This window comes from Erinaceus europaeus, chromosome 12 (genome assembly GCF_950295315.1).
Source record: "Erinaceus europaeus chromosome 12, mEriEur2.1, whole genome shotgun sequence".
NCBI lineage: Eukaryota > Metazoa > Chordata > Mammalia > Eulipotyphla > Erinaceidae > Erinaceus > Erinaceus europaeus.
The window spans coordinates 99,215,156-99,235,461 of NC_080173.1; the positions used below are offsets into that span (position 1 = coordinate 99,215,156).

At 53.3% G+C, this 20,306-nt stretch overlaps 1 protein-coding gene across 4 annotated transcripts in view; it reads left to right on the forward strand.

Moving 5' to 3' along the window:
• Positions 1–20,306, forward strand: part of SCAP (SREBF chaperone) — a 60,705-nt gene that overhangs the window by 38,991 nt on the left and 1,408 nt on the right. For 2 of the 4 annotated variants that reach the window (XM_060204759.1, XM_060204760.1), the window contains exons 4-18: positions 8,562–8,719; positions 9,300–9,520; positions 9,668–9,773; positions 10,481–10,653; positions 11,000–11,126; positions 12,376–12,488; positions 15,155–15,249; positions 16,136–16,234; positions 16,360–16,578; positions 17,354–17,730; positions 18,169–18,357; positions 18,434–18,635; positions 18,712–18,827; positions 18,909–19,434; positions 19,513–19,598. In XM_060204759.1, the coding sequence (XP_060060742.1) occupies positions 8,562–8,719; positions 9,300–9,520; positions 9,668–9,773; positions 10,481–10,653; positions 11,000–11,126; positions 12,376–12,488; positions 15,155–15,249; positions 16,136–16,234; positions 16,360–16,578; positions 17,354–17,730; positions 18,169–18,357; positions 18,434–18,635; positions 18,712–18,827; positions 18,909–19,434; positions 19,513–19,598 (2,807 nt within the window). The remainder of the gene's footprint in view (positions 1–8,561; positions 8,720–9,299; positions 9,521–9,667; positions 9,774–10,480; positions 10,654–10,999; positions 11,127–12,375; positions 12,489–15,154; positions 15,250–16,135; positions 16,235–16,359; positions 16,579–17,353; positions 17,731–18,168; positions 18,358–18,433; positions 18,636–18,711; positions 18,828–18,908; positions 19,435–19,512; positions 19,599–20,306) is intronic. The other 2 variants (XM_060204761.1, XM_060204762.1) reach the window with 2 other exon arrangements.

The following is a 20,306-nucleotide window of genomic DNA, read 5'->3' on the forward strand; positions in this document are numbered from 1 at the left end:
GGGGGCTCAAACCAGGATCCTTAGGCCGGCCCTTGTGCTTTGCGCCACCTGCACTTAACCTGCTGCGCTACCGCCCTACTCCCTAATTTGATTTTTTTTTTTTTACCACTCCTGTCACCAAACATCTCTCTCTCTCTCCCTTCCTCCTTGCCCCCTCTTATCTCTTTCATTAATAGTCTTCAGAACATCTTTTTGTAGGTAGGTACACTGGGACTTAGAAAGATGGCATGCCTTAGTTACTCATTCACAGGGTCGGCATTGGATGAGAACTAGAGATCTTCTACTATGCTCCTCCTGGTCATACTGATCTTGATAGATTGTCTCTGAGCTGAGAACTGATGTAGAAAGGAAAGTCTCTTAGTTGAGGGAGTCAGGTACAGGACCTAACTCACTGACTTCGATGCTTGGAAATCTTCAAGGCAACCCTTTAAATCCCAGCTAGAGAAAGTCTCCTTCCTGCATGTCTATGCTTTGGCCCCATGGATTGGTGCTGGGCTTGACAAGTCGTTGCAGAAGAGACATCAAAGCTCAGGAAACAGATCTACTCCCCTGCTCTCTGATAGGGACGGCACCTTTCTCCCCATTTCCTGTCTGTATTGTAGCAACCAGGTGAACTTGGCTGGCCTTTACTGAACTCAAGAGATAGCAGTTTAGATACGAGTGTGTTACAGCCACACAGGGTGTCAGTCCAGAATATTCACAACTCTAACTTAATGGGGTTCTGGCCATGAGAGTCAAAGGCAGCAGGGCTGATGCTGGCAGGAACCTGTTCTCTAACTTCGTGTCTCAGCTTGACCCTGGGCTCAGTATGGCTCCTCCTTGGCACAGACCTTTTACCTCTGTTAACCTCTTGGTGCAGTTTCACCACAAAATGAAACTCGTGTGCGTTTGTGGAGGTTCCTGACAAGTAGAGTTCAGGGGGCTGGATGATGTTTATTGCTTGCAGTGTTTACTTGTTGGTAAACTCAAGTCTTTAGTGCCCTTTTGATCTGGGGTGATGGTAGTAGGTAGGTATGCAAAATGATTTGGGGACTCGGGAATCAGGGTTGTCCATTTTTCTGTTTCTGTGACATTTTTAATCCTAGACGGGTTAAAAAAGGAGATCTAGGTCCTAGTACAGTCACTTGGTATTATGTATTTCAGTGACCGCTTATCTTACCTCTTGATTCTCTGTGGTTAAATTATAGGCAATGATAATGGAAGGCATGGCTCTCCCCTCAGCTCTGGTTGAGGTGGTGCTGGGGACTGAACTTGGGACTTTTGGTGCCTCAGGCATGAAAGTCTTTTTGCATAACCTTTATACTCTGCCCAGCTCAGACTGTTCGTAGTTTTTTATTTATTGCCGCTAGTGTTATTGCTGGGGCTCAGTGCCTGCATAATGAATCCATTGCTCCTGGTGGACATTTTTTCCTTTTTGTTTCGTTGATAGGACAGAGAGAAATTGAAAGGGGAGAGGGAGATAAAGGAAAGAGATTAGGGCGGGAGGGTCAGGTGGTGGCACACGCAGTTAAGTGCACAAAGTCAGCTCCATCCAGGTTCGAGTCCCCCCAGTTCCCACGTGCAGGGAGGACACTTCATGAACAGTGAAGCAGGTCTACAGGTGTCTCTCGTTCTCCCTTTCTTTTTTTTTTTTAATATTTATTTTATTTATTTATTCCCTTTTGTTGCCCTTGTTTTATTGTTGTAGTTATTATTGTTGTCGTCGTTGTTGGATAGGACAGAGAGAAATGGAGAGAGGAGGGGAAGACAGAGATGGGGAGAGAAAGACAGACACCCGCAGATCTGCTTCACCACCTGTGAAGCGACTCCCCTGCAGGTGGGGAGCCGGGGTTCGAACCGGGATCCTTATGCCGGTCCTTGTGCTTTGCGCCACCTGCGCTTAACCCGCTGCGCTACAGCCCGACTCCCTCTTTCTCCCTTTCTATCTTCCCTTCCTCTCTCAGATTTTCTCTGTCCTATCTAATAAAACGGGAAAAAATGGCCACCAGGAGCAGTGGATTCGAAGTACCAGCACCAAAACCCAGCAATAACCCTGGCAGAGAGAGAGAGAGAGTGAGAGAGAGAGAGAGAGAGAGAGATGACGAGAGGAAGGGAGGAGAGAGGGAGACACCTGCAGCTCTTGCTTCACTGTTGATAGGGCTTCCCCACTCCGGGTAGTTCAAGGCTGCAGTCCTTGCGCATGGTAACGTGTGCTCAACTGGTGCATCACCGGCTGGCCTCGATTCTTTTATTTATTTATTTATTTGTTTGTTTGTTTGTTTATAATATTTATTTACTTATTGGATAGAGACAGCCAGAAATTGAGAAGGGAGGGGTGATAGGGAGAGAGACAGAGAGACACCCGCCATACTTCTTCACCACTCTCAAAGCTTTCCCCCTGCAGGAGGGGACTGGAGGCTTGAACATGGTTCCTTGCGCATTGTGACATGTGCGCTCAACCAGGTGTGCCACCACCTGGTCCCTTTATGTTTATTTATTTATTTTTTATTACTGATTCTTTAGTTTTAAAGGATAGAAAACTCAGCGTAAACCAGAAGAATTGAAGGGGCATTTTTTGACTCCTGTGAATCAGTCAGAGGCAGAACTGACTTAGACACCACATGGTTTGGGCCTCAGAGTGTCCATTTCTCAGCTCTGCTCCCTCCTGGTCTACCTAACAGTGACTTCAGCAGCCTCAGCCCTGTGTTCACACAGGATCTTTTGTAGTAGAAGACACGTAGCCTGGTTGGCTCTCATCGGAATGCCTGTCTAGCTGCACCCCAAGTCCTGTGACTGAGGGAGAGGTGTATTTGACTTCACCACCATGTTGAAAATGAAAAAAGAAAAAGTTAGATGAGCAGGGCGTTGGTAGTATGAGCAAGGCATCTACCACCTCCACTCAGCATCAGATGGCCTTCATTTCTGTTCATCTCTTTATCCAACATGTTCACTGCTCATCTGCAGTGTGCCCAGCAGGTTGGATAGAACCTCATTGCCGGGAGCCAGGCGGTAGCGCAGTGGGTTAAGCGCACGTGGCGCTAAGTGCAAGGACTGGCATGAGAATCCTGGTTCGAGCCACCGGCTCCCCACCTGCAGGGGAGTCGCTTCACAGGCGGTGAAGCAGGTCTGCAGGTGTCTGTCTTTCTCTCCCCCTCTCTGTCTTCCCCTCCTCTCTCCATTTCTCTCTGTCCTATCCAGCAACATCAATAGCAACAATAATAACTACAACAACAAAACAAGGGCAACAAAAAGGAAATAAATATTTTTAAAAATCTTTAAAAAAGAAAAGAACCTCATTGCCTTTGTGGAAGATTAAGACAGAAAAGTCAACAAAGCAGCACACCCACTATCACGTACACTTTGCCATTGAATAAGGACCTGGGTTCAAGTCCTTGGTCGCACATGGGAACCGCATGCACAGTGGAGCAGTGCTGTGTCTCTCTGAAAGGAAAGTATCTCCTAGCAGTGACCAGAACTGCAAAGCCGTGGCACTAAAGACAGTGAATTAAGTATAGGGGCAGGTTTGAGCCTGATCCCCACTGCATTGGAGGAAGCTTTAGTACTGTGATACCTTCCCCTTTGTCCCTCTGAAAAAAGTTTGGCTTTGAGTAGTGAAGCCCCAGCAGCCACTGCCGATGCTACTGCTGCTGCTACTGATATTACTGCCGCCGCTGCTGCCACCACCACCAGCACTGTATTAGCAACAATATCACCATTACTACCACCACCACCACACTGCCACTACTACCAACACTACCACCATCACTACCACCACCACCACACCGCCACTACTACCAACACTACCACCATCATTACCACCACCACCACACCACCACTACTACCAACACTACCACCATCACTACCACTGCTACCACCACCACTGACAATAATAAGTACAGAGGACCGAGCCAGGAGATAGATAGCTCACCCAGTAATGTCTGAGTTACTATTCAGAAGGCCCTAGGTTCAAGCTGTAGCACCACTTGGGACCATCATGCATTATACCATGGATGATGAACTAGTGTTATGGTGTCTCCTCTGTTTCTCTCTCCTCTCTTTTTCTTTTCTTTTTTTTTTTTTTTTTTAACCAGAGTACTGTTCAGCTCTGGCTTATGGTAATGCAGGGGAATTGAACCTGGGACTTTGGAGCCTCAGGGATGAGAGTCTGTTTGCATGACCATTATGCTATCTACCCTCTGCCCTTCTCTCCTCCCTTTTCTTTTTCTTTCTTTTTTTTTTTTTTTCCCTCTCCTCTCTTTTCTATCTGAAATTAAAAAGAGGGGAAAAGTTCCTGGGAACAGTAGAATTATAGAACAAAAAAGGTTAAGCTCTCCTCTAATGGCATGGCTTCCTTAGGACAGGCTATCACAGAGGCCTGTACCTCACACTAAGCCCTGCTGGGCAGGACAGAAAATACAGCAGGGCTGTCATGTGGCTTTGGTGGTGGCTGTCTGAGCTTGGACGCAGGCTTTCAAAGATCCCTGGTACGGGGCCTCAGGCTTTATATAGAGGGGACCAGCCACCCCAAGGCTTCAGGATCACAAATGCTTATTCTGGGACTTCCCATAGTCTCCTGTCTCCATGGAAAAGCTTGTGCAGGCTGCTTAGGAGTTAGGCCATCCTAAACTTTAATCCTGCCTCTTCTGCCAGATGTCCTTGCCCCTGTGTGTCCTTGAACACATGCCTTTATCTCTGAACCTTGGTCTTCTTATCAGGGTCCGCTCACTCAGAGTCTCTCAAGCTGTCTACAAGGTCACAGTTGTCTTCGAGAGAAACAGAGGAGACACCGTAACACTAGTTCATCATCCATGGTATAATGCATGATGGTCCCAAGTGGTGCTAAGGCTTGAACCTAGGGCCTTCTGAATAGTAACTCAGACATTACTGGCTGGGGCTGGGGCTGGGGAATCTGAAGGCCAACTGTCAGCAGCCCCTTGTGGACCCTTGCCCCAAGGAGCTGCATTGCTGGGTTTTGGCTGCAGGCAGGCCTATTCCTTGATTGAAGACCTTGTTGGGACATTGCTGCTGTGGCTGACTGCATAGAGAAGTGACTCCATAAAGGAGTGAGTAGAAGGAGTCATAATCTTTTCTTTTCCTTTCTGATTATTTTATTAAGGTAAAATACATACCATATGAAACTTACCATCTTAACATTTAGCCAGTAACCAGGAGTTGATGTGAAATAGCCACCATTTACGTGGGACAGTTGTGCTCAGTCTAATTATCCACAGAGAACATGCCCCGTGCTGGTTCTGCTCATGTTGTGCTCCTGTCCCTGCTCCCTTCCTTGTCTTTCCAAATAAACTGCATACCTGCTACTGAGGGCATGTCCCCAAACTAAGACAGCGACTGGCAGAGTGAACTGATGTCACTTGAAAACCACCAGAGAGAACTTTGATGGCCAGAACAGGGGTTGAGGACGTGTATGTTGGGTGATGAATCTGAAATATGAAGTGGCTGGACTTGAGAGAGTCAGAAAGGTCTGGAAAGTCTGCTTGGAAAGCTGTCAGAAGCCAGGGAGGCTGAACGAGAGCCGGCTGGCAGTTGAGAGAAAGGCCCCAAGACTGGAGAGAGAGATTGCGCAGTAGTCTCGTTACACAGCGTGGTTTTTGTTGTTCGTGCCGCCAGGATTATTGCTGGGCCTCAGTACCTGCTCCTGTAGGCCACTTTTCCACCTCCCTTTTTTCTTTCCTTTATTCTGGCAGAGACAGTAATAAGGTGTGTGGGGGGCACATGAGATACACACCACCAGTGGCACTGTCCACTGCTAGTTTTTGTCTCGTAAGTTTTGAGGTTTTTTTGGTTTTTTTTTTTGCCTCTAGGGTTATCGCTGGGGTCCCGTGCCTACACCATGAAACCACTGCGCCTAGAGGCTATTTTTTTCCCTTTTGTTGCCCTTGTTGTTTTATCATTGTTGTGGTTATTATTTTTGTTGTAGTTGTTGTTGTTGTTGGATAGGACAGAGAGAAATGGAGAGAGGAGGGGAAGACAGGGGAGAGAAAGAGACACCTGCAGACCTGCTTCACTGCCTGTGAAGCAACTCCCCTGCAGGTGAGGAGGCGGGGGCTCGAACTGGCGGTATCCTTACGCCGGTCCTTGCACTTTGCACCACATGCACTTAACCCTCTGCACTACTGTCTGACCCCTTGTCTCATAAGTTTTATCCCACCTGAGGAGTGGTGGGTTTCATCACATTGGTGAAAGGCCAAAAGAGAAAGGTGTCTAGGGTAGTAAAGGTCTTTTTTTCTTTTTTAACCAGAGCACTGTTCAGCTCTATGGTGCTGTGGGGGATTGAACCTGGGACTTTGAAGCTCCAGGAATGAGAGTCTGTTTACTAGGGTAAGCCATGATGAAGTCCATGGACCCTCTTATCTAAACATGATGATGGTGATACGTGTATGTCCAAGCAGAACTTTTTCCCTCAGAGACAGAGTGAAAGAGCCCAGAGCACTGAGACTTCCTCCAGTGCACTGGGGGATGGACTCAAACCTGGGTTGTGGACATGACAAAGCAGTGCACTACCCTAGGGAGCTATTTGGCTGGCTCCCAAGCAGAGATTTGAATGAATTCAGGAAGCAGGAACCTGGACTCACCCTCTGAGCCTAGAATGAGATGTGTGGCTCTGAAGTATGCTCATTAATAACTTGTTAGACGGTGCTTGGAGAGAGGGGATCTTGGTGGAGGGGCTGGAGACCGATTGGAGGATCAAAGATGTCCAAGGAAAACTGCCTAAGGGGAACTGCTGGCTTGGGGACCTAGAGTGGCAGGAAGTGAGCAGTCATGTCATATGCCGAGTCGCCCGCCTTGTGTGTGCTCCAGGCAGAGCAGACCTAGGGCTGGGGGTTCGTGCTGATGTGATGTGTCCTTCACTAGGATTAGGATGGTCACCTGGAATGGCTTTTGTGATGTTTCTCACGGCTGTCTGGGGTGCAGGAAACGAAGCCTGTGAGGCCTCTTAGCCTCAGACCCTCATAAGCATGTGCTACCGGAAGGCAAAATCTACACGGGCTCAGCATTCACTCCTGGCTGTTCTCTGCTTAGCTTAGCGGCCCAGTGAGACATTAATCTGTGTTGTGTGTCCAGCGTCTTGACCCCTACTTGTGGGATAATCTGGAACACAGCATCTTTGAGCAGCTGAATAACCTTCCTCTGCTTGTTTGTTTTAATTGCCACCAAGGTTATCACTGGAGCTTGGTGCCAGCACTGTGGGTGCGCCACTCCTGGTGGCCATTTTTCCTCTTTTTTTCCTATTTGATAAGCCAGAGAGAAATTGAGGGGGTGGATACAGAGGGAGGGAGAAGGACAGACACCTGCAGACCTGCTTCACCGCTCTTGAAGTGTCCCCCCTGCAGGTGGGGAGCTGGGGCTTGAACCTGGGTCCTTGCACATGATATGTGTGCTCAACTCGGTGCACCACCGCCGCCGCCAACCCCCCCCCCCCCCCCCCGCCAGAGATCTTCCTCTTATCTAAGCACCTGCCCTCTGGAGCGCCTGCTTGCATACAGAGAGAGGTCCCCGTTCCTGTGCCAAGCCCTGCCCTCCAGCCTGCACCACAGTTGTGGGCAGTTGTTCCCTCTCCAGTTTGCGACGCTGACTCCCAGGGTAGTCTTCTAGAGCACAGCTTTTATTAGGTCACCCTCCATCTCAGGCGGTCTGCTCCACCAAACCACATCCCAGTTCCTCCTCGTCTTAACTCACTGCCCTCCCACACACCTCTGGGTGCTGCCCAGGCTGTCTCTGCCCCTTGCTCCTCAGAGACCTGCCCTGCTCCTCTCCCAGCCCACCCGTTCCTCCCCTGCCACACCTCTGCCACAGCTAGTCACTTCGGGGGTGCTTTAGGACACAGCCTTCCCCAGGAGGTATTTCTTGCCTGGCATATGGGTGCACACCTAGGTTACTTAGCTCTTTCAAGACAAACAGACAGCAGGTTGGAGTGAGGACTTATGTGGCGTTCACTGAGGAGATCTGGTGAGTCCTCACACCACCCTGCTTTAGTCCTGAAACTGTGTCTCACAAGACTGCACGTGCTCACTGCTGGCATTCCGTTACTACTTAGGGTGTGCATGAGCTGTCACATACACGTGTGTGAGAGCGAGTGTCGTCACCCCTCTTTCCCAGTAAGGGGAGGCTCCCAAGGTCATTGTGGCTCCCAAGGTCATTGTGGTTCGAGAGCTTGGGCTTTAGATGGGGTCTTTTATTCTGAAGCCATGGCCCTTCACGAATAAACCCATGATCAGTGACAGGCCACACCCGTATGGCGTTCTGGTGTGCTCTGGCAGTCGCGTTCAGGACTAGGTGGGCTTTTGGCCTTGTGGCGCAATGTCTTTGTTGTTCACCAGTGCAGAATGGGGGGGAAGGGGTGGCTGTGTGCTATGCTCCAGTGAAGTTTATTCAGAGATGCTGGGCATTGTGTGCCACTGCTTGTCAAAGGTGGGCCTTTTGGGAGTTGCTTAGTGAAGGGTGAGAAGACATCCACACATCTTCATCTGAAGGCCTGTCCCTCTGGCCCCGGTGTTGATATGGGGCCAGGCTTCTCCCTCCTGTGCTGGGCTCATCTGTCTACCCCTCTGACTTCTCTGCAGTATGTGGGTGCCCCAGTGGCTTATATCCAACAAATATTTGTGAAGACTTCAGTGTCTCCCTGGCACAAGAACCTCCTGGCAGTGGATGTGTTCCGCTCGCCCCTTTCCCGGGCTTTCCAGCTGGTGGAGGAAATCCGGAACCACGTGCTGAGAGACAGGTAACCCTCTTGGGGACCCCCACCCCCCTGTGTTGTGGAGTTCTCTGTGGAGTCCCACTGAGTCAGCCTGCTCTGTCAGTTGTGCGTCTCATCCTTTTGGGCGTGCTGTGGCTGTACTCCCCCTGCCCCAAGCAGATGAACCCTGACCTTTGCCCTCAGGCCTCAGACAGTGTGTGTCCTCTGGGCTGGCCTGTGATGAACTGACTATTGCCAGTCGTGACTGTGCAGCGTGCAGCCCCCGGCCATGAGTATTCCCGGCCCAGTAGTGGTTCTGTGGGCTGCTTCGCCACCAGGTTTTAGCCAGCCAAGGGCTCTGATGGGCATTTGGTGAATGCCCGCTGGAACTCCCCAGTGATTAGTGGGTGGAACAGTGCACACTCCCTCAGACGCCAGGTGCCCTTGCACTGCACGTGCTTTCTGTGTGTCCAGCTGCGTGGTTTGGCCACTGAGCACCTGGAAGAACCTGCCCTGCTGCCTGAATGCTCAGGCTCTGTGTGACACCAGGCGGCAGGAGCCTGCTTCCCACAGTGGGCCGCCCTGTACTGGCAGACAGCAGGTGCTTGTCTTTTCTTCTGCTCAGCTCTGGGACCCGGAGCCTGGAGGAGGTGTGCCTTCAGGTGACTGACCTGCTGCCAGGCCTCAGAAAGCTCCGGAACCTGCTCCCTGAACATGGATGCCTGCTGCTGTCCCCTGGGAATTTCTGGCAGAATGACCGAGAACGCTTCCACGCCGACCCTGACATCATCAGGACCGTTCACCAGCATGAACCCCAAACACTGCAGACCTCAGCCACTCTCAAAGGTGCGAGCTCACAGGTATCCCGCTTGGTTGCCATGCCCTCCCCGTGGGACTCCCCCTTGTTTCTGAGGGGGAGTGGGAAGGGGGCCTTGCTGCTACGTGGTGGCTGCCCTTTCTTCATTGATAGCCGCTGCTGGTTTCTGTCTGCAGACTTGCTGTTTGGCGTTCCCAGCAAGTACAGCGGGGTGAGCCTCTATACCAGGAAGAGGATGGTCTCCTACGCCATTACCCTAGTCTTCCAGCGCTATCATGCCAAGTAAGGCCCTTTGTGCTCTGACTCCTGGCTGGGCTGGGACTGTGTGGGGCTTTTGGAAGACTTGTACTCTGTCAGTACGCCCAGAGTGGCTCCTGGGAATGTGACAATCTCAGGCTTCCAGCTGAAAAGTTTTTGTGCCTTAGACTGAAGGATGCTGTCTGCTTGTGTTGAGTGGGGTTTGCCTGACAGCTGATTACTTATTACAAGTAAGGAGCTCAGCCAGGTCTGGCAGGTTTCATGTCCGAATGCCTCCACTGGTTTTTTTTTTTTAAGATTTTATTTATTTATTTAATAATGAGAAAGATGAGAGAGAAAGCTAGACATCACTCTGGTACACGTGCTGCCGGGGACTGAACTCAGGACCTGGAGCTTGAGAGTCCAGTGCTTTAGCCATTGAGTCACCTCCCAGCCACACAACTGGCTGATTTTTCTTGGGCCGAAGGAAGGCATTCCCAGCCGCTCATCTCTGAGCCCCATGGCCCCAAGTTCTTACTGGCATTGCAGGTGGTTCCCCTGGCAAGGTCAGCTCCTCCGGCTAGCTGTCCTGGGCCTTTGCAGTGAGAGTGGGACCCGGAGGGAGCAAAGAAAGCTCTAGGGGCAAACTCACCAGCGTTGGAATTCTCCCAGCACAGGGAGGAGGGAAGCCCTGGCGGACCCTCCTCCCAGGAATTGTCTTTGTCATTGTACCCCACCCACCTCACTACCAGGTTCCTGGGCAGCTTGCGGACGCGCCTGCTGCTACTGCATCCCAGCCCCAACTGCAGCCTTCGGGCGGAGAGCCTGGTGCACGTGCACTTCAAGGAGGAGATCGGCGTTGCCGAGCTCATCCCCCTCGTGACCACCTACATCATCTTGTTCGCCTACATCTACTTCTCCACACGTAGGTCCACAGCAGGGGACTGGGAACTTTGTCCAAGCTGACGGGCAGTTTCGGGTAACCCACTTCCTGCCTCTGGAGGCCATGAGAACCAGGGCCTTATTCCCGGCAGTCTCAGGGCTTGAGCGTGTCCAGGACTCCTCCTGCTTTGCAGCAGAAGGCCCTGCCTGGGCGAGGACTCCCTGTAGTCACCCATGTCCCCACACTGAATAATAGATGTGGGTGTCCTTTGGTTGGGGTTAAACCAGGACTCTTCCCTTCCTCAGGTGTCAGGGTGCCCTCTGTTGATAGGACTGTTTGTGCAGGGTCCGAGGAGAGGTTACCCTGATGTGCCCCCTCTGCCCTCCAGGCAAGATCGACATGGTCAAGTCCAAGTGGGGGCTGGCTCTAGCCGCTGTGGTCACGGTGCTCAGCTCGCTGCTCATGTCTGTGGGGCTCTGCACTCTCTTCGGCCTGACGCCCACCCTCAATGGCGGGTAAGTGCCCAGCAGGCTCCACTGGGCCACAGGGTGGGCCCTCAGGCTGGAGAATCTTGTATCTCTGGACACTTGGCCTGCCTTGGCCCCTGCTGTTACCCTGTATCTTCACATTGCCGTTTTAACACCTAAGAGGTAACTTGTTTTTTTCCTTTTCCTTGTCTTGTATTCATGTATGTCTGTAAAGTATACTTTCACTTAGTGGATATGCATGTGCCAGTAGACTACGTGTAGATTTGTGTGTTTATGCACGTGTGTGTGTGTGTGTGTGTGTGTGTGTGCATTTCTCTTTAATGGCTTAAGCCGTCGAATGTTAGGAGACGGAAGCTTCTAAATACCTAACTAAACAGGCCCTTTTTAGTTAGACTAGGCTTTTGAAAAACTAGAAGCACACTCTAGCTTGTCATCTTTTCACTGATGCTAATTTCCACTTGCCGTTTCTGACTTGTCTAGAAGTCCTCTGTTGGGCTTTTCTTGACTCTACTGGGACCTATCTGCCTGCTGATAACTACCCATCAGTGTGACCCTACCTTGGCTTGTTGGGCCGGTGACAGGAACAGTTTTGTATTTTCTTGCTGTTCATTTTCTTGGTCTTAGAACCTGTTTCCTGAGTCTGATAGTGCTAAAGTAAATAGACACACACACCTCCGCACCACTGTCTGCTGTGCCCACCCTAGAGCCCTTGTTTCCACTCTCCACAGGAGGGTTCTGGTGAGGGCAGCCTCAGCTGGTCTTCCTGTGTGTGCTGTGGCTAGTAGACTTTTCTGTAGACACAGTTGCTCTTCTCTAAGTGTAACTTGTTCCTAAAGGCAACCAGTGCTTTGGGCTCATTGCATCCCATGTCTGCTTAGCCCCGATGGCTCAGCGTGGAGTGCTGCTGTGGCATCTTGCCATGGTTTTTTCCTCTGCCCGGCAGTCTGGTGTGGGAAGAGCCAGGAGCCCTGTCCTCCAGCAGGGGGCTTCCTCTGGCATTCCTTCCATTGTTCTAAAGGGACAGGGGTGGGGGTGAGCGCTGCCCCTTGAGGAGACTTTGAGGCCTTTCTGACAGCTGAGAACTGTTTAAGTAGAGGCCCTGCGGGGGAGGGGGCTGCGCTATGGGAGTCTCTCAGCAGCCGATCTATAGGCCCCACCTGTAGCCTTCAGGCAGACAGCCTGCTTCGTGTGTATTTGAGCCTTGGGGCCTGGACTTTGAAAGCCAGCTTATCTTGGGCCTCCTCAGCCTGTCATCACCCTCTCCCTCTGTTTCCAGGGAGATTTTCCCCTACCTTGTGGTGGTTATTGGCTTAGAGAACGTGTTGGTGCTCACTAAGTCAGTTGTCTCAACCCCAGTGGACCTTGAAGTGAAGCTGCGCATTGCACAAGGTAGCGTCGGGCTGGGGCTGGGGCTGGGGCTGGGGAGCCTGTGTTGACTTCCTTGTGGGGGGGAAAGGGGCTGGAGATAGCTCACTGCAGATTGTACACTAGACCATGTACGAGCACCTAGGTCTGTATGGGAGCGTCAAAGGAAACTGAACGAGGAATTGTACTGCGCTGTTTCCTTCTCTCTCTGTTGCCCTATTTCTCCTGTGTCACTGTGGGGACAGGCGAGGGCGCACTCATGTTATAGAGCACAGGACCCAGGTTCAAGCTCCTGGTCCCCACCTGTAGGAGGAAAGCTCCATGAGTTGTGAAGCAGGACTATAGGTATCTCTCTCCTTTCTTTCTTCTTTTTTTGTAACCAGAGCACTGCTCAGCTCTGGCTTATGGTGGTGTGGGGGACTGAATCTGGGACTTTGGAGCCTCAGGTGTGAGAGTCTCTTTGCATAACCATTATGCTAGTTATTCATTTTTTTCCAAGTCTTTTTTTAAAATTTATTTATTATTGGATAGAGACAGAGAGAAATTGAGCAGAAGGGGAGATAGAGATGGAGAGAGACACCTGCAGCCCTGCTTCACCATTTGTGAAGCATTCCCCCTGCAGGTGGGGACCAGGAGCTTGAACCCGGGTCTTTGTGCACTGTAGTGTGTGCACTTAACCAGGTGCGCCACCACTTAGCCCCAATAAAAAAAAATATATATATATTTTCTTGCCCTTGTTGTTTTATTGTTGTTGTTATTGATGTCGTTATTGTTGGATAGGACAGAGAGAAATGGAGAAAGGCGGGAAAGACAGAGAAGGGGAGAGAAAGACAGACACCTGCAGACCTGCTTCACCGCCTGTGAAGCGACTTCCCTGCAGGTGGGGAGCCGGGGGCTCGAACCGGGATCCTTACGCCGGTCCTTGCGCTTTGCGCCACGTGCGCTTAACCCGCTGCACTACCGCCCGACTCCCAGTCTTTTTTTTTTTTTAATTTCCCCCCCTTTTTATTTATTCCCTTTTGTTGCCCTTGTTGTTTTCTTGTTGTAGTTGCTGTTGTTGTTGATGTCGTCACTGTTGGCTAGGACAGAGAGACATGGAGAGAGGAGGGGAAGACAGAGAGGGGGAGAGAAAGACAGACACCTGCAGACCTGCTTCACCGCCTGTGAAGCGACTCCCCTGCAGGTGGGGAGCCGGGGGCTGGAACTGGGATCCTTGTGCCGGTCCTTGAGCTTGGCACCACCTGCGCTTAGCCCACTGCGCTACCACCTGACTCCCAATAATTTTTTTTAAAAGACATTTTAAAAAGGAACATCTGCCAGGGTTAGTGGAATTGTGAAGAAAAAACAAAGAAAGAGGGAGTCGGGCTGTAGCGCAGCGGGTTAAGCGCAGGTGGCGCAAAACACAAGGACCGGCGTAAGGATCCCGGTTCGAGCCCCGGCTCCCCACCTGCAGGGGAGTCGCTTCACAGGCGGTGAAGCAGGTCTGCAGGTGTCTATCTTTCTCTCCTCCTCTCTGTCTTCCCTTCCTCTCTCCATTTCTCTCTGTCCTATCCAACAACGACAACAACAACAATAACTACAACAATAAAAACAACAAGGGCAACAAAAGGGAATAAATAAATAAAATATTAAAAAAAAAAAAAAAAGAAAACCACACTAAAACTGACATCTTCCTGCCAAAGAAATAACTCAGGCCTGGGTGGTGGCACACCTGGTTGAGTGCACATGTTACAGTGCAAAAGGACCTTGGTTCAAGCCCCCTTTCCCCACCTGTAGGGGGAAAGCTTTGCGAGTGGTGAAGCAGGGCTGCAGGTGTCTCTCTGAATAAATAAAGATTATATATTTTTAAAAAAACCTCCAAAAGTCCCGTTTGCTCTGGTCTCCAGCATGATGGGGGCCAGCAAGCCCTGGCAACTGTTAGCATGTGCTCTGAGGAACCATGGAGTCCCTGGACGGGACTCTGTCCCAGTTCACGTATCACTAAGAAAGTGGGCCAGGTTCTGCTACTGGACTGAGGTGTTCAGTGTTTTCTCTTCCTGCCTCACTCCACCTTACTTGCCACACTTGGGCCAAGACCCATGACTGGTTACTTCAGTTACTATCTCCACAACTCCAGGAAAACCCTTGTGCCCTTAGTGACAGGTGCTGGGGAAAGCGAGAAAAAGGAGTCTAGGTTTGGACCTCTGAACTCTTGCTCACCCCATAGCTGTGAGGAAAAACGGCTGTGACAGGCTGCTATTCACTTGCCAAACCTTTGTGAATTTCTGTGACAAGCCAGGCCCTGCAGTAGATGTTTGGATGAAAGGAAACGGCTTCTCCATATTAGGTGCTCAGGCCCTGTGTACTGAGTGGGCAGGGCTTGAGGATGAAGACCCCAGTTCTTTTGTCTCAGCCATTCTCTGCATGACGGACAGCCTATGGAGAATGCACTTGTCACAGTGACTAGCACTGGGCTTTCTTTTTGTTTGCCCGTCCCAGCACCCTGTTTATTCTGCCCCTCTTCCCAGTACTTGCCAGCTGCCTCCTCCTCTGGAGCAGCTTGGATGGTAGCTCCTGGGAACCTGGGCAGGTTCCCGAGGGTTAGGGCATGTTGGTGGATAGGCTTCCTTAGAAGACTGGCATCCTCACCATGCCTCTACTTGCAAGATTGCAAGGCTGTCTGTAGACATGACAGGTCTTGTCTTCCACAGGCCTGAGCAGTGAGAGCTGGTCCATCATGAAGAACATGGCCACTGAACTGGGCATCATTCTCATTGGTTACTTCACACTAGTGCCTGCCATCCAGGTAAGGCCCCAAACCTGCCACTTGGATGCGCATGGAACCAGCTGCGGAGTTCTCCAGCGGTGCAGCCCTGTGGCAGACACACCCCTCAGCACAAGGCACCCTCATGTCTGAGGTGGAGCCTCTTACAGTGACCTTGCCTCCATCCTGAAGGGCCACTCTCCGTTGCCCAGACTGACCCAACTCTAGGCACAGCACAGTTGTCAGCCCAGACCGTTTTATTCTGGGAGTCGGTGCACAAAGAGTGCTGTCTCCTTTCCTTGCTGTCTCTCCGGGCTGACAGGTGGGGGCTGAGGTGTGGGGAAGAGCAGAGCACAAGGGCTCCAGGCTTTTCCCCTATATGTCCCGCAGGGTGCACAGTGCCTTGGGACATCAGTACCAACAGAACCATTGTGCCCAGATCTGAGTTGAAACTTTTGGTGATGTGCCCAAAATGTTGGCTAAGGGCTGGGGAAGAGAACTGAAATATGAGAAAATTCTACCTGTTGACAAAGCTTAGGTTCTTCTCCAACCTCCCTTTTGCCCTTTCTCCATCTGTTCATGGGTCCAGGGAAGTCACTGGCCAGGAAGCTTCTGAGAGCCCCCAGATGAGCACGGCTAGGGACTCTGGGCAAGGAAACATGAGGGAGCGGACTGGTGGAGTTGAGAGTCTCGTTTATAAGCTGAGTCAGGCTGCCCTCTTGAGGGGACTCAGAACAACCTTCAGCTTCTCTGGGTAAAGGTTCAAGGGGGTACTTGCTGCCCCCTTCTGTGGAGAGAAGGCAATGGTAGCACTGTCCCTCCTCGGCTCCTCCCAGACCCAGAGATGCTAGGAGGAGATTGTGAGGTGCCTGCTGGCAGGGAGCTAGACCACAAGGTCATGGTGTGCCCTGACCTGCTCTAATTCCAGGAGTTCTGTCTCTTTGCTGTGGTGGGCCTGGTGTCTGACTTCTTCCTTCAGATGCTGTTTTTCACCACTGTCCTATCCATTGACATTCGCCGGATGGAGGTAGGTGTGGGCCGAGGAGGGACAGTGCTACCAGCCCCCAGCTCCAGCTTGCTCAGGGGCTCTGAGTGATAGGTGCAGGTGTTGCACAAGGAAACAGCACTGACCACTGCACTCCCCCCCAACAGCTAGCGGACCTCAACAAGCGGCTGCCCCCTGAGGCCTGCTTGGCTTCAGCTAAGCCGGTGGGGCGGGCAGTGCGCTTCGAGCGGCAGCTGGCTGTGCGGCCATCCACACCCCACACCATCACGTTGCAACCGTCTTCCTTTCGAAACCTGCGGCTTCCCAAGAGGCTACGTGTCATCTACTTCCTGGCACGCACCCGCCTGGCACAGCGCCTCATCATGGTACCTGCCACTCCTGCCCTGGTCTCTAAGAGTCCCTGCTGGAATTGTGCACCTCCTCTTGGGCGGGGGGGGCTGTGTTCTGCAGCCCCTTCCAAGTCTGACTTGGGGACACTCCCACTAGCCCTCCCACCTTCCCTCGCCAGGCCCAGTGTTGTCTGAGGCAATGAGCCTGTCTCTTGGAGAAGCAGCCCCAGGGTTGTGAGGCAGAGCTACTGGTATTTCCCCACATGGCCCAGGACGGGTCTGCTTGGTGTGGTGCTCTGGGATAGAACCATCATGGTTCCCCAAGTCAGGGTGCACTGGCTGAAATACCAGGCTGTCAAGATAACACTGGCTGGGCAGGGCAGAAGGGAGGAAGGAGGACTACGGACTGGTCCACAGAGCATCCCCTAGAAGCTGACATGAGAGGGTGGGGGCAAGGCTGAGGCCCTCAGAGGACTTGCACCTTGTGGCACCTCCCACACACCTCAGGCAGCTGGTCCTTCCTGCCTTGCTGAGTCTGGCAGTGGTGTCAGCGTTCTGGGCCCAGCCAAGATGGCAGTTGGGAGTGGCAAAGTGTTCTGGCAGACCTAAAGGTACTTGCTGTTCTGAATTTCTAGGCCAGGAAGCCCACGTCCTGATCTTAGGCAGGGAGTCATTGCAACAGTCATTGGACAGTAGCTGGGGGTAGGATGACATGGTGACAGAAAGGAGGACGGATGGGGGCCTGAGGGCCAAGGCTGCTGGGGCTTGGGGTGCCCGGAGACCCCACTAAACACCTGACACCCCACGGCAGGCTGGCACTGTCGTCTGGATTGGCATCCTCGTATACACAGACCCAGCAGGGCTGCGCAACTACCTCGCTGCCCAGGTGGCCGAGCAGAGCCCACTGGGCGAGGGTGCCTTGGCTTCCATGCCTGTGCCCAGTGGTGTACTGCCTGCCAGCCACCCGGACCCTGCCTTCTCCATCTTCCCACCTGAGGCCCCTAAGTTACCTGAAAACCAGACACTCCCAGGGGAGCTGCCTGAGCCTGGAGGACCCGCAGAGGGTGGCCATGATAGCTCAGTCCCAGAGGTAACCTGGGGGCCGGAGGACGAGGAGCTCTGGAGGAAGCTGTCCTTCCGCCACTGGCCGACACTCTTCAGCTACTACAACATCACACTTGCCAAGAGGTGAGTTGGGCCGTACACCTCCCTCAGCAACCGCTTACTCTTGCAGGTAGAGACCCACTGGTTTGAATTCTGGGCTTTTCAAACACCCAAAGGGTAGCAAACCAGGACTCTAAGCAGTCAGAGACAGTGGCCCTGGGTCTCGCTCTGGGCGGTCAGCTGCCAGCTCCTTCGCCATCTACTGTGTACCAGGAGGGGCGAGGGAGACGGCCTGCCCTGCAGTGAGGGCTGTCTGGGTGACAGACTATGACGGGAAGGTTGGGAGACCAGAGCTGGGCTGACTGGAACCCACTTTTATTGCCACCCATGTTAGGGAGACTGTCCTGAAAAGGTGCACTCGGAGCCTGGTGGCTTGAGCCGAGTCTTGCCTGTGAACTGGGGAGAAGTCCCAGGGCACGGTGAGGGGGCATCCTTCTGAAGGCCCCCACTGTCTGACCCCAGGTACATCAGCCTGCTGCCTGTCATCCCCGTCACTCTCCACCTGAACCCCAGAGAGGCTCTGGAGGGGCGGCACCCTCAGGACAGCCGCAGTGCCTGGCCCCCTCCAGGGCCCCAACCCAACGGGGTCTGGGACACAGGCCCCAAGGGACCAGGCATGACACAGGCTCACAGAGACATCACCCTGTACAAGTAAGGCCACGGGGCGGGTGGGATATGGCAGTCTGGAGGACCCCAGGTGCACATTACAGCTCCCGCCCTCATGCAGGGTGGCGGCGCTTGGCTTGGCTGCAGGCATCGTCCTCGTCCTACTGCTGCTCTGCCTCTACCGTGTGCTCTGCCCCCGCAACTATGGGCAGCCCGGCGCGGGGCTCGGCCGACGTCGGCGCGGGGAGCTGCCCTGCGACGACTACGGCTATGCCCCACCCGAGACGGAGATAGTGCCCCTTGTGCTGCGTGGGCACCTCATGGTGAGCAGGTGGGGCCCGGGGCCAGGGGCCATGCCAGCTCAGTGCCCAGGCCCACACTGTGTGCCGGCTCTCGCAGGACATCGAGTGTCTGGCGAGTGACGGCATGCTGCTGGTGAGCTGCTGCCTGGCGGGCCACGTCTGCGTGTGGGACGCTCAGACCGGGGACTGCCTCACGCGTATCCCACACACAGGGTAGGTGCAGCTCGCAGGCACCCTTCCCCGCCCTCCCTGTGGCAGCTCAGCTCGCCCCTCACCCTCCTCTCGGGCCCCCAGCAGGCAGCGCCGGGACAGTGGTGTCGGCAGTGTGTTGGAGGCGCAGGAGAGCTGGGAGCGGCTGTCAGACAGCGGGAAGGGCGGCCCGGAAGAAGCGGGGCACAGCCCTCCCCTGCGGCACCGGCCCCGGGGCCCTCCTCCTCCTCCGGCCCTCTTCGGAGACCAGCCTGACCTCACCTGCTTGATCGACACCAACTTCTCTGCACGGTTGAAACCCTCGGAGCCTGCTCAGCCCGAGCCCCGGCACCGGGCAGGCTGCAGCCGCTCTCGGAACTCTCCGGGCTACGACTTCAGCAGCTTGGTGCAGCGGGTCTACCAGGAGGGGCTAGCTCCCATCCACGCACCGGCACAGCGGCCCCCGTCACCGGGGCCCACCCTGCCACAGGCCCCTGAGGATGAGGGAGGCTCTCCTCTTGACAAGAGCTCCCCGTCTTTCGCCTGGGCCCCCAGCACAGACGGCTCGATCTGGAGCCTGGAGCTGCAGGGCAACCTCATCGTGGTAGGGCGCAGCAACGGCCGGCTGGAGGTGGGCACAGGGACGGCTGCAGGGGCGGTGGGGGCACTCCTGGTGCCAGCGGGCAGCATTCAGCCTTGGGGTTCGTAGGTGTGGGACGCCATCGAGGGCACGCTATGTTGCAGCAGTGAGGAGGTCTCCTCGGGGATCACGGCCCTTGTGTTCCTGGACAAAAGGTGAGAGCCAGGCCTCACGGCTTGAAGTCTTCCATCCTTCTGACCCCATGTAACTTGAGTTCCCTCCTAGATAGAGGCGAGGCTGCCTCGAATAGAGGGGCGAGATCTGAGAGCTGGTGTGTAGAGGCACCTATAAGCACCCTTGCTCATCAGCTGCGATACTGCCTCTTGTGGCTGGGTGCCCAGACATTTTCTCCTGCTGCTCATTTATTTGGGTAGAGCCCAGCTGTATCAACCTGGCCCTCAAGGTCCCTGATACTTGTCCCCTACTCCTCCTCATTTTTCCCAGGCCTGTTTGGCCCCTTTCAGGCCACAGGCAGACATGAGTCAAACAGCTTCTCTGGACTTTGCAGGCACTGGGCAAAAGCCTGGGACTTGTTCAGCAGTGAAGTGGATACTTGGGATTGAAAGTCTTTGCTTTTGTTTTCTCCTCCACCTGTGTTTCTTTTCACCCAGAAGGCAGAAAGAAAAGCGGGGCTTTTAAGTGGCCCGGGGTCCTTGCTCTGGGTTATCGCTGGGACTCTGCCTAGAGGCCGAATACACTGCCTCTGGGAAGTGGGGAGGGAGAGAGACACTCCTGAAGCTTTCCCCTCAGGTGGGGACCAGGCCTTGAACCCAGATCATTGCACATGGTAACGTGTGCGCTCAACCAGGTGTGCCACCACCTGGTCCCCTAAAGGAACTTGATGTGATGGAGATGGCAGCTTC